The sequence below is a fragment of the Palaemon carinicauda genome, chromosome 33 (assembly GCF_036898095.1).
Source record: "Palaemon carinicauda isolate YSFRI2023 chromosome 33, ASM3689809v2, whole genome shotgun sequence".
Classification (NCBI taxonomy): domain Eukaryota; kingdom Metazoa; phylum Arthropoda; class Malacostraca; order Decapoda; family Palaemonidae; genus Palaemon; species Palaemon carinicauda.
The window spans coordinates 66,869,500-66,882,840 of record NC_090757.1 but is presented as its reverse complement, the minus strand read 5'-3'; the positions used below and the strand labels follow the sequence as shown (position 1 = coordinate 66,882,840).

The following is a 13,341-nucleotide window of genomic DNA, read 5'->3' as shown; positions in this document are numbered from 1 at the left end:
CGGGCTCTAAGAAAGAAGTCCTTTTTGGCCATTCATGATAGTATTTCTCACGATTTAGCTGAGGCCGAAAATTTAATTGAAGGAAGTAGAGATGATAGTGAAGGAGAAGGTAGTATTTTTGAGGCCTATTCAGAGGATGAACCTGTGAGCCTGAAAGCGGGGCTAACATTATTTGATGATCCTCCCCGCACAGGTATTATTTTTGAAGGTCCCTCCGATATATATAAAGGTAGTGGTTCCACCAAAACCATTTATCCTAGGCTTGAGGAACCTCTAGTGTAGGTTCCTGTGTTGGGAGAATCCAAGGAGGAAGTAGAATTTAAATTAATTAGTAAACAAATTGAGTTAAAGAAATTAGAATTTGAGGAGAACGAGAGGGCAAGGTGTCAGGAGTTAGAGATGGCTAATATTATTTACAGATGGTTAGGTTGCAGGGGACCAATATGATCAGTTCCCCCAATGGTAATTATAATGACAGGTTTAATTTGGGTACCGCCTTGAAGTTGGTACCAGTGTTCGACGAAAAGAGCGTCCCTGAGTTCTTCAAGGCATTTGAGTGAGTTGCTACCCAATTGTCTTGGCCCTCGGAAATGTGGACTGTATTGATCCAATGCATGTTGGTGGGCAAGGCAATTCGGGTGTATAATGCCTTGGAGGAAGGAATTGCTAGGGACTACCAGAAAGTCAAAGCACTGGTCCTTAAGGCATATGATTTGATACCCGAGGCCTACCGTTTAAAATTCAGAAATAATAACAAACACCCTTCCCAGTCATTTGTAGAATTTGCACGGGTTAAGGAGAACCAGTTCGACGACTGGATAAAGAGTTATCAGGTAGTGTCGTTTGCGTCGTTGAGAGAAATGTTGCCTCTTGAAGAGTTCAAGAAGGCATGTAGCAAGGAGTTACGAGTTCATCTCGAGGAGGTTAAGGTAGTAAACGTGAGTAACGCCGCCCAATTGGCCGATGAATATGTGTTGACTCATCGTTCGGGGGCCAGTAGCTTCAGTTATCCGAGTAGAACTGATCCATCTTCTCGGATATCTAATAATGTAAATAGAGTAGAACCTTCCTCGCCTGTCTAAAAATAATGCCAATTCTTTTTCAGGTGGTAATAAAGGGGGCATATCTGGAGGGCCTCCTCCTCAAAGTGGTTTTGGTAATATGGGTATGCCCATGTCCAATACCCCTAATATGTACAATAACCCGGGTTCTGGACGTCAAAGAACTTGCTTCTGGTGTAACAAACCAGGACACTTCCAAAACCAGTGCCATGCCCGTAGGAGGTACCTGGAAAGAAATGGGCAGATTCCCGTATCATTGATTTCCACCAGTTCTAATGTTTGTGATAAGGGTGAAAAACCGCCCATAGTTAGCAGTAGCGTACACAGTAGTAATAATCCCTCCACCAGTCCTAAGAATGCATGACTGAATTTTGACAAATATATATGGCCGGGTAAGGTAATCCTTGAATCAGGCCACCTCAATGTGAAGTTTTTAAGAGACACTGGCTCAGCTCGGTCTCTGGTGTTAGGTACCTCTTTACCTGGTTTGAAAGTGTATTCAGGTAATTATGTTGTTCTGGGAGGGTTCCCGAACACTGTTGTCTCTGCCCCATTGGTGGAGGTTAGGTTATCTTTTCCAGGATATGATGGGGTTACCGAGTTGGCCGTTGTGGATATTCTCCCTATCCATGGTATTGACGGCATTTTGGGAAATGACATGCTTAACAGGGAAGGTCGTGAATTATTTCCCATTTTGTCTGTCGAGGCTTATCCTGTTTCTGTAACGACCCGTGCCTCGGCCCAAGGTGCTGAATTAGATAATGACGATGATTTGTTACTGAGTAGTTTAGAGGTAGATGTAGAAAGACCCGGGTCAGTAGATGAAATGAATAATCCTATTGTTATTAATGATTTGAAACCCGACTGGGACCGTTCAGTTTTCATTAAGGCCCAGAAAGCTGAATTTAATTTTGAGTTAGGGGATATTAATGACCTGACTAGGCCTCGGTGTGGGTTGATCAATAATATATTGTATAGATTTAGTAGACCTGTGTCTGATGATCCAAGTAAGACTTCTCGGATTGCACAAATGGTAGTCCCTTCTCAGTTTCAGGAATCAGTAGTTAGTCTCGCTCACGATAATTTTTTTCAGGTCATTTTGGGGTATGGAAATTTTTAGATAAATTGGCCCAGTATTGTTGGTGGCCTGGGATGAAATTATCAGTAAAACGTTTTGTGAAAGAATGTGAAGTTTGTCAGGTAATAGGAAAACCCAACCAGATTATTCCGGAGGCCCCCTTAAATCCTATTCCTGCTATAGGAGAGCCTTTTTCGGAATTGGTAGTAGATGTGGTAGGTCCTTTACCTAAGACAAAAACGGGTTTTGAGTATATTTTAACGATTATGGATAGAGCCTCTAGATTTCCCGAAGCTTGTCTACTAAGGAAAATAACCTCTGAAGTAGTTTTTGAAAAACAAATTGAATTTTTTTCCCGATACGGTCTACCACGGGTTATACAGACCGATTGTGGAACTAATTTCACAAGTAAAATGTTTAGGGGTAAATGTGCTGAACTGGCCATTCGGCACATTAACAGTGTTCCATACCATTCAGAGAGTCAGGGGGTGGTGGAGAGGTTCCACCAAACGTTCAAGTCTATATTGAAGAAAAATTGCTATGCCCATGGCAGTGAGTGGGACAAGGAACTTTCGCTAGTAATGTTTGCAATTAGGAATCATCCCAATGCCTCCACCGGTGTAGCCCCCTTCGACCTAATTTTTGGTCACAAAGTCCGTGGTCCTTTGGACATTTTTTGTGAAGCATTTGGTGCCGATCAAAGGTGGGAAATAAAGGTAGGAGAATTTGTGGATGATATAAGGAAACGCATGGTTAGCGCCTGGAAGTTTGCGAGGGATAATTTAGGTACTGCGCAAAATAGAATGAAGGCTGTTTATGACAGAAATTCTATAGCCTGTTCGTTTGAACCGGGGGAAATGGTGTTGGTTTTGAGTATGGACCCTGACCATTTTCTTGAACCTAGATATAAGGGTCCATGGAAAGTTTTGAGGAAGTTGTACCAACCGTGTGTCACGCAATTATACATAATTATTTTGTATATATTATGCTTGTATCTGCGCTCTTCCCTCGCAATAAAAAGAACATGAATGATCATGTCTCCGTTTTGCTCTGTAACATTGTCTGTCTATGTAACATGTTATGTCCTGTTGCCTTGAGGTTTTGTATATAAAGAAGAGTGTTTCTTAATAAACAGCTCAGTTGATTGAATCCTGCCTTTGAGTTCACAACCATCTCTTGGCCGTCACATTGGTGACCCCGGAAGTCGACTCGCTCCTATAATGTATGTATGTTTAGGTAGGAAGTTCTATTAACCATAATAATTACCTGGAACAGAGATGATAAATGTGTTAGTAATTATTTCTCAGCTGATCCCATCTTCGTTGATATGTGCTTGATGGATAATAATACGTTGGTATTATAAAATACGTCTTTAATGTATAAAAGACTACATTATGAACTTCACTTTGTGACAGCTGACTCTCAAGTGTATATGGAGCGTCTTACACAAATCTCACAAACCAAAACATTGCTAAACAAAAGAGCATCGCTCTGAAAAGACTTAAATCCTACTCCAGTACAAATCATAAAGAATCACATCTTATCTGAGGTAACCAACAAATGTTTGAATCCTAATACCAAAACAAATCATTACTCTTATGATCAAAGCATAACATGTCTTATTCATGCAATATGATGCAATGTTGTGCAATACCTGAAACACTTGAAATAATATAGTACATTGTTACAATAATACATAACAGTCTCCTCCCCCTTAACTTGACATTGTAAAAACATTCATAAATCTAATCTCTCAGGGGGCTTTCCTCTGTTAATCCTATTAGGAAGCACTTTAACCTCATCTTGTACTGGTACATGAATTAGTTCTGAATCTACATTGGATGTTGGACCATCTTGGTTAATACTTGACTCATTTGATCTAACTACTTCTTTAAGTTTCTCATCTCTAACATTCACATGCTCTACTGTCTTTCTGTTTAACGGCTGTAATTGATCAACATGACGTTTTACAACATTATCACAAACACGAACATCATAATGTAAATTTCCTATCTCTCTTACAATCTCTCCTGGTACCCACTTCTCTGGAGTGTTGTACGATCTTACCATGACATCAGACAAAGGTAAAAAATGTCTTACATTAGGAAGCTTTGCTACTTGTTTATACCCTTTAATTTCTAAATCACTTTGCAAACTTGGATACAACAAATCTAACTTACACCTTATCCTCCTTCCCATCAACAAATTTGAGGGTGCCACGCCTGTTGTGCTGTGCGGCGTTGTTCTATAAGACAATAAAAATTTTGACACATGCAAAAATATATTACTTGAGTTTGCTTTTCTACACTTCATATTGTGTTTAAACGTTTGAACAAATCTTTCAGCCTCTCCATTAGTGGATGGATGATATGTAGCTGAAAATGTATGCTTAATACCATTGACATTACAAAATTCTTTAAATTCTTGTGAGGTAAATTGTGGACCATTATCTGTAACAATTCTTTCTGGAATACCATACGTTGAAAATATTTGCATTAACTCTTTTATTGTGGCGTAAGACGTTGTCGTCTTTATTGGGATAATTTCTGGCCACTTACTGTAAGCATCTACTACTATCAAAAACAAATAATTCAAAAAAGGACCTGCAAAATCTATATGCACTCTTTGCCATGGATACCTGGGTAACTCCCACGGGTGCATTCTAGCAAATTGAGGATTGTTTTGTTGCATAACACAATTCATACAATTCCTTATATAACATTCCACATCTTTATCTACACCTGGCCACCATACAAAAGTTCTCGCAATTGACTTTGATCTTACAATACCTTGGTGATCAGCATGTATTTCAGACAAAACCTTATTTCTCAGTGAATTAGGAATAACTACCCTGGAACCTCTTATCACTATTCCTTGTGTCACACTCAGTTCATACCATATATCCTTATACGGTTTACAATTTTCCTCTTTTCCACATAAGTCCCTACCTGTCATTAAACTCTCCAAAACCTTACTAAGTACTGGGTCTTGCTTGGTACTGTGTGCTACATCTTTTGCAGTTATTGGTACATTACATACTGAAATTAATAAAACACTGTCATCATACTCTTCTGGAGCTTTGTCTACGGGTAATCTGGATAAAGCATCTGCATTACCCATATTTGATGTTGGACGGTATTCTATATCATAGTGGTACGCTGCTAACGTAACTGCCCAACGTTGTAGTCTTGCAGCTACCAACGTAGGTAAACTTGCTTTTGGACCCAATATTGCTAATAAAGGTTTATGATCTGTAACAAGTGTGAACTTTTTCCTACCATAAAGATACATATGGAATTTTTTAACTCCATAAACTAATGCTAAACCTTCCTTTTCTATTTGAGAGTAATTCCTTTCTGCCTTGTTCAATACTCTAGAAGTGAATGCAATTGGTTTTTCTGTTCCATCTGGCATTACATGAGATAATACTGCACCTAGACCTATGTTTGATGCATCACAAACTAATTTAACTGGTAAATCCATTCGATAATGTACTAAAAATGTAGGTGATGTTATTTCCTGCTTGATTCTTTCAAAAGATTCCTGACACTCTTTTGTCCACTTCCATTCTACACCCTTATTCAACAGATTATACAATGGATGTGCAATTGTAGACAAATTCTGAATGAAATTCCCATAAAATGTTACTAAACCTAGAAATGATTGTAATTCCTTAACATTTTCTGGCACTTTTGTTGATTGTACAGCTTTAATCTTCTCTTTAGTTTTGTGAATACCCTTGCCATTTATTACAAAACCTAAGTATTCCACTGAATCAACTTCTAAAATACATTTGTTCTTATTTACTCTAATATTATGTTCCTTCAACTTCTTCAGAACTGTTCGCAATCTTTCTCTATGTTCTCTTGTGTCTTTACCTGCAATTAAAATATCATCTATAAAAATGAATACTCCTTGCATTCCTGAAAAAATCTTATCCATAGTTTGTTGCCATATAGCTGGACTACTTGCAACTCCATAAGGTAATCTCTTTGGCCTAAACAAACCTAAGGATGTATTTACTGTACATAATTCTTGTGAAGTTTCATCCATGGGAAGCTGTTGAAATGATTGTCTTAAATCTAATTTAGAAAAAACACTGCATCCTGACATAGTTGCAAACATGTCTTTCGGATTTGGTAAGGGATGTTGAGCTACTTGCAGTTGTGGATTTAACGTTACTTTGTAATCTCCACATAACCTAACCTGTCCACTTTCCTTCACTATAGGAACTAATGGTGTAGCCCAATCTGAATATGTGACCTTTTCCCAAGAACCTTCACTTTCTAATCTCTTGATTTCTGTTTCAAATGCACTTTTCAATGCATACGGTACTGGTCTCGGAGCAAAAAATCTAGGAGAACTGTCAGGTTTCAAAACTAAAATTGCCTTTGCGTTCTTTACTGTACCTATTTTATCTTCAAATACGTCTTGAAACTCTGATATGATATCACCCATAGACATTTCATTTTTGTTTTCATCTTGTCTACCTGCAACCTTCAAAATACTAGGCCAATCTAACTTTAAATACTGTAGCCAATCTAAACCTAGCAAAGTTTGTCCATTACCTTTTACTACTGTTAATGGCATTCTCTCTAATTTCTGTTCTTTGTACTGTACTTCTACGTTCAAAGCACCTATTACCTGAATATCAAAACCATTATAACTTTTCAAAACTCTATTTGTACCTTCTAACAACAAATTAGGAATGCCTTTAGCCATTTTCTCAGACATAATTGATACATCGGCTGCTGTGTCAACTTGCATCAAAATTGGTTGACCATTTATGATTACTTCTACCATGATATGTTTCTTTGCACCTTTATTGACTGAATTTATGTGAAACGCAAAATCAGTTTCTGAACTAACCTGATTATCATGAACATTTTCCTCATTATTCTCTTGACCCATAGTATCAACTGTAGCATTTATTTTCTTTGCGTACTGTTTAGGAAATCTACAAGCAGTTGCAAAATGACCCAGCATTCTGCAATTCTGGCATGTCTGTCCAGTAGCAGGGCATTTCTTTGCTTCGTATGCAAGATGATCAGTTTTACCACACCTAAAACACTTGGGTTTTTCCTGTTGTTTCTGTGTATAAGCCTGATTCTGATATTTATGAACATTAGTGTTAGGCACTTTTCTATGACTAGGCTTTGTCATATTCCTTCTCTGATTCTTATTGGTTTTCCACTTAGAACCTACTGTATTAATTTTAGAATTTTCCATTCTATTGCTTGTAGAACTACCTATTATGTGACTTTGCCTATTTGATGTTTCTAAAGCTCTGCCTGTTATCAATACCTTTTCTGATGTTAAATCTTTATCTTGCAATAATTTCTTTCTTAGCTCTTCTGATGTGCAATGTGCAATTACTTGATCTATGATAACATTCTCTAACTCTAGAAATTCACATGAAACAGCTAAATTCTTTAGTCTAGTCACAAATGCATCTAAACTTTCTGATAAGCTTGCGCTGAAAACTGGTATCTTTCAAAAAATTTATTGACTTGAGGAGCAAAATATGTGGTAAGAGCCTTAATTGCAGCTTCACTTGTGTCATCTGTAGGCTGCAAAGTCTTAAACACTTCCCGAACTTCCCTACCTGCTGTATGAAGTAATAATGCCTTCTTTTGTGCATCCTTCATGTTCCCTAATGCTTCTAAATAAATCTTAAATTCCTCACACCACTGTTGCCATCGTGTTGCAACAGAATTAGGCTCAGCAGTGACGCTAAAAGCTTCTGGGTGCTCGATGTTAAAAGGCATTTTGTTTGCTTACCTTAATAACTGTGGTAGGTTAAGCTACTTTTCTGCAGTCACAAGTATACTTCCTACCTACCCAACTTAAATTTCACCCTTTTGTGTATTTGATGAAATTCCTATTCTGCTGCTGGTAAAATCTTCATTGGGCGATTTTACTCTTGTTTCCTACTGTAAAAACGGAACTTCTCTTGTGCTGGCCGTCTTTGTACATAGGCTCCAATGCTTCTCCCTGCTTGCTTCTCCCTGCTTGTCCGTCGTCCTCACACGTCGCCAAAATATAATGTATGTATGTTTAGGTAGGAAGTTCTATTAACCATAATAATTACCTGGAACAGAGATGATAAATGTGTTAGTAATTATTTCTCAGCTGATCCCATCCTCGTCGCCAAAATATAATGTATGTATGTTTAGGTAGGAAGTTCTATTAACCATAATAATTACCTGGAACAGAGATGATAAATGTGTTAGTAATTAGTTCTCAGCTGATCCCATCTTCGTTGATATGTGCTTGATGGATAATAATACGTTGGTATTATAAAATACGTCTTTAATGTATAAAAGACTTCATTATGAACTTCACTTTGTGACAGCTGACTCTCAAGTGTATATGGAGCGTCTTACTCAAATCTCAAAAACCAAAACATTGCTAAACAAAAGAGCATCGCTCTGAAAAGACTTAAATCCTACTCCAGTACAAATCATAAAGAATCACATCTTATCTGAGGTAACCAACAAATGTTTGAATCCTAATACCAAAACAAATAATTACTCTTATGATCAAAGCATAACATGTCTTATTCATGCAATATGATGCAATGTTGTGCAATACCTGAAACACTTGAAATAATATAGTACATTGTTACAATAATACATAACAGCTCCCACCGCCTTCTACCCCCACCCCCTCGCCCCTCCATCGTTGGTACTATGGCAGACTCTACGACAGTTGGTGCTGCGGCCGCTCCATTCAAACTTTCATCGTTTGCCAGCGGAGAGGCGTTTGCTTGGTTTCAGCGCGCAGAAGTCCAGTTTCGTATCAGGGGCGTGACTCGCTCAACCACCAAACCGGATTATGTTCTTGCGGCGATACCCGAGGACACCTTCCCAGAAATATCCGACTGGCTTTGTGAACAAGGAGACACCCCAATAGCGTATGACGCCCTCAAAACATACCTTCTGCAGCAGTACTCGCCGTCGCCAGCCGCCCATATAGCAAAGCTTTTTCAGCTCTCGCAACAACCGTTGGGGGACCAAAGGGCTTCGCTTGCCCTCAGGGAAATGACCAGTATCGCTCGCCTTCAACCTGCCGCAGACGGCTCTCCTCGTGAGGTGAACCTACTTCGTGCCCTTTGGATACGCCGTTTACCCGAACCTGTACGCGCTGCCATACCCGATGTCGATAGTTTACCCATAAAGGACTTAATGACCAAAGCCGACACCCTTATGGACAACCATTTCATGACCTCCATCAACACCTCCACCCCTGACTACGAGGATACCTATTCAACGTCAACCGAAGCTGATATGAATGCCGTAGGACATACACGCCTACCCCGTGACGTGCCGAAGCGTCGACAAAGCCATCCACCACCCACCAATCGCTTTCGCCCCAACGAACGACTTCTACAGCCACTTACTACCTCCCATCCGCCACAGTTTTAATACTACCACTTCAGATTCGGGGCAACCGCGAAGAAATGTGCCAAGGATTGTCAGTGGCCAAAAAACGTGTAAGTAGGCCATCGCTTGTGGCGGTGGCCTCCCGTATTTCTAATCTCTTCTTTTTACAGGATGCAGGAACGGGCGTGCGATTTTTGGTAGACACGGGTGCTTGTCGTTCTCTTTTGCCAAGGAAACTCTTCAAGGCACGAGGTAGTCTGTCTACATCTGCCGACGTCCGCTTGGTAGCTGCCAACGGATCTGCGATACCCACCTACGGTTACGAGAACCTCACATTATCGTTCGGAAACAGTAAATTCAATTGGAAGTTTCTCGTTGCTGACGTCACAATGCCAATCCTCGGTGCGGATTTCCTCTCTCATTTCCACCTTCTGGTAGATGTCACCCACCGACGATTGGTCAATGCAGACTCGTACTTGTTGACACCTCTTCAACCTGCCCCCTCTAACCTCGCTCTCCACATCAGCGCACCCACGGATGTCTACGCCCACCTCCTCACGTCGTACCCGGAAGTTTTCCGCCCAGAACTTCGCCAAACGCCCACGGTTCCTGCCAAGCACGGTATTTATCACCATATCAAGATGACGGGACCCCCAGTCTTCGCAAAATTCAGACGTCTGGCACCGGAACGATTGGCAGCCGCCAAACAGACGTTCGCCGAAATGGAGGAAATGGGCCTTTGCCAAAAGGCCTCCAGCCCATGATCATCACCCTTACACATCGTTCTGAAGAAAGACGGCTCCCTCTGTCCATGCGGGGATTACAGGCGCCTGAACATGCAAACAGAACCGGATCACTACCCCCTCCCAAACATTGCCGACGTGACCTCCTACCTGCACAAAGCGAAGGTTTTCTCTACGCTCGACCTCCTGAAGGGGTATTATCAGGTGCCTATGAACCCAGAAGACATCCCCAAAACCGCCATCACCACTCCATTTGGTACATACACCTTCAATTACTCCTGTTTTGGCCTTCGTAATGCTGGGGCAACGTTTCAACCTCTCATGGATGTCATCTTAGGGGACCTCCCTTTCTGTGTATGTTATGTGGACGACATACTTGTGTTCTCCTCCTCAAAAGAGGAACACCTCCGTCACCTGCGCATCGTGCTCGACCACCTGCAACAAAACGGCCTTGTAGTCCGGTACAACAAGTGTACCTTTGGCGCCACCGAAGTGTCGTTCTTAGGGCACCGCATCACTCTTAAAGGAGTCCATCCCCTCCCTGAGAAGGTAGCAGCCGTTCAGGACTTCCCTGCGCCCTCGACCGTCAAAGCTCTGCAGGAATTCTTGGGCATGCTCAACTATTATCACCGTTTTCTGCCAGCCATTGCCGCCACTCTTGCTCCCTTCTACGCCTCCCTCAAGGGCAAGCCAAAGGACCTGAAGTGAGGTCCCCTTCAAGAAGCAGCCTTCTGCAATGCAAAGAAGGCCCTATCAACTGCTAAGGATCTCACTTTTCCTATCCCACACGCCCCTCTCCTTCTCTCCACCGATGCCAGCGACGTCGCTATTGGTGCAGTACTCGAGCAGGTGGTCAAAGGCTCGCCCCGCCCATTGGCCTTCTTCAGCAGAAAACTGTCCAAGGCAGAATCGGGTTATTCTACCTTCGATCGAGAATTCCTGGCGGTGCACTTGGCTGTCCGTCACTTTCACCATTTCTTAGAAGGTACGCCCTTCGTCATTCGCACAGACCACATGCCTCTGGTGCACGCCTTCACTCGACAGTCTAACGCCTGGTCCGCCCGTCAACGCCAACATCTCTCCGCTGTGGCTGATTACAATTGCACCCTCCAATACGTCCCTGGGAAAATGAATCCCGTTGCCGATTCCCTGTCAAGAAACACGTTGGCTGCCGTTCAACTGGGATTGGATTACAACGCCCTGGCTGAAACCCAACGACAGGATCCAGAGTATCAAGCTTTTAGGACATCCTGCACGTCCCTACGTTGGGAAGACTTTCCCCTCGAAGACTCCAACACCACCCTCCTCTGTGACGTCAGTACTGGTAGACCGCGACCTTGGATTCCTGCTCCCATGCGCCGACAGGTGTTTGATTTCATTCACAGCCTTTCACATCCCTCTTGCCGTTCTACTGCACAGCTGCTGAAGGCAAAGTTCATTTGGCACGGCATTTCTAAGGATGCTAAGAATTGGGTCCGCGCCTGTACTTCTTGCCAAACTTCCAAAGTACATCGACACACGGATTCAGGAGTGGGGATCTTTCCTCAACCTCAGCGTCGTTTCGCACATATTCACGTCGACGTTGTAGGCCCCCTACCCAAATCACAAGGACATCGTTACCTGTTTACCGTCATCGACCGCTCCACTCGTTGGCCTGAAGCCATTCCCATGGAAACTGCAACGTCCGCCTCATGTACATCTGCCTTACTCTCTGGATGGATTTCAAGATTCGGTATCCCTGAGCATATTACTTCTGACAGGGGAACCACTTTCACCTCTCAATTGTTGACGTCATTAGCGAATCTCCTGGGCATCACCCTACATCAGACAACGGCCTACAACCCCGCTGCCAATGGAATGGTTGAACGTTTTCATCGCACCCTCAAAGCAGCTTTGATGTCCCGCTGCAAGGATTGCAACTGGTTTACTCAGCTTCCCTGGGTCCTCCTGGGACTAAGGACCACTCCTAAAGACGCCCTCGACGTCTCGGCAGCTGAAATGGTGTATGGCGACCCGTTGGTCGTCCCTACCGAATTTTTTCCTTCTACAACCTCCTCCGACGATCTCCAGCTCATACGTCACGTCGTGGGAAAATTTACTCCGTGCCGCCAGACTTACAAGCCCCCAGCAAAGACTCACATACCAACGGACTTGCACTCTGCAACGCACGTCTTCCTGCGCAACGACACCAGCAAGCCACCACTAACGCCCCCTTACACGGGCCCTTTCCTTGTGATCCGACGCAGTCCGAAAACATTCCTCCTAAACATTCGGGACAAAGAAGACTGGGTCTCCATTGACCGTCTAAAACCTGCTTATCTTCTGCCAGATGACCCGCCTACAGTTTGCCTCTCTAGATCAGGGCGCCCTATTTAACATGTACAGTATGTCATTTTCAGGGGGGGAGCCATGTACCAACCATGTGTCACACAATTGTACATAATTATTTTGTATATATTATGCTTGTATCTGTGCTCTTCCCTCGCACTAAAAAGAACCTGAATGATCATGTCTCCGTTTTGCTCTGTAACATTGTCTCTCTCACGAACAGGTTATGTCCTGTTGCCTTGAGGTTTTGTATATAAAGGAGAGTGTTCCTTCATAAACAGCTCAGTTGATTGAATCCTGCCTTTGAGTTCACAACCGTCTCTCGGCCGTCACAAAGTTGTCTGAGGTGAACTACGAGATTGAAGCTCCCGGTTCAAGCAGAAAGTGTAGGATTTTCCACATAAACAGGTTGAAAACCTATCATGGTAAGAACGATGTTCCCTCAAAAGTTGTACCCGAGCCAGTAGCTGTAGCTGTAGAAATGCCTCCGAAGGATTCGGAGGATTTATTGAACCAGGTTTCCATCCGATGCACTGTTTAGTAATGTACAGAATTTAGGAATGGTAGAGGAAAGTTTGAAGCATGTAGATCCTCTTCAAAGAAAGGATATGTCCAATTTAATATATTCTTTTTCAGATTTATTCAGAGACTCTCCTGGTAGAACTAGTTTTCTTTGTCATGGCGTAAATGTATATAGTGCTTCCCCTGTTAAACAAAGTCCTTACCGGTTAAATCCGGTAAAGAGG

General features: G+C 42.2%; 1 protein-coding gene across 1 annotated transcript; it reads left to right on the top strand.

Moving 5' to 3' along the window:
- Positions 1-590: 590 nt before the first annotated feature.
- LOC137626223 (uncharacterized) lies at positions 591-13,136 on the top strand. Its single transcript, XM_068357296.1, has 5 exons — positions 591-996; positions 1,106-1,387; positions 1,532-2,068; positions 2,155-3,012; positions 12,904-13,136. The coding sequence occupies exons 1-5, from the start codon at positions 591-593 to the stop codon at positions 13,134-13,136; spliced, it is 2,316 nt and encodes a 771-aa protein (XP_068213397.1).
- The last annotated feature ends 205 nt before the right edge of the window (positions 13,137-13,341 follow it).

Excerpts from the sequence above, each read along its gene's own strand:
- LOC137626223 (XM_068357296.1), top strand. The coding sequence starts at position 591 with ATGTGGACTGTATTGATCCAATGCATGTTGGTGGGCAAGGCAATTCGG. Across the intron at positions 997-1,105 it reads GACTCATCGTTCGGGGGCCA|GTGGTAATAAAGGGGGCATA; the intron begins GTAGCTTCAGTT and ends ATTCTTTTTCAG. Across the intron at positions 1,388-1,531 it reads AGTTAGCAGTAGCGTACACA|GTACCTCTTTACCTGGTTTG; the intron begins GTAGTAATAATC and ends CTCTGGTGTTAG.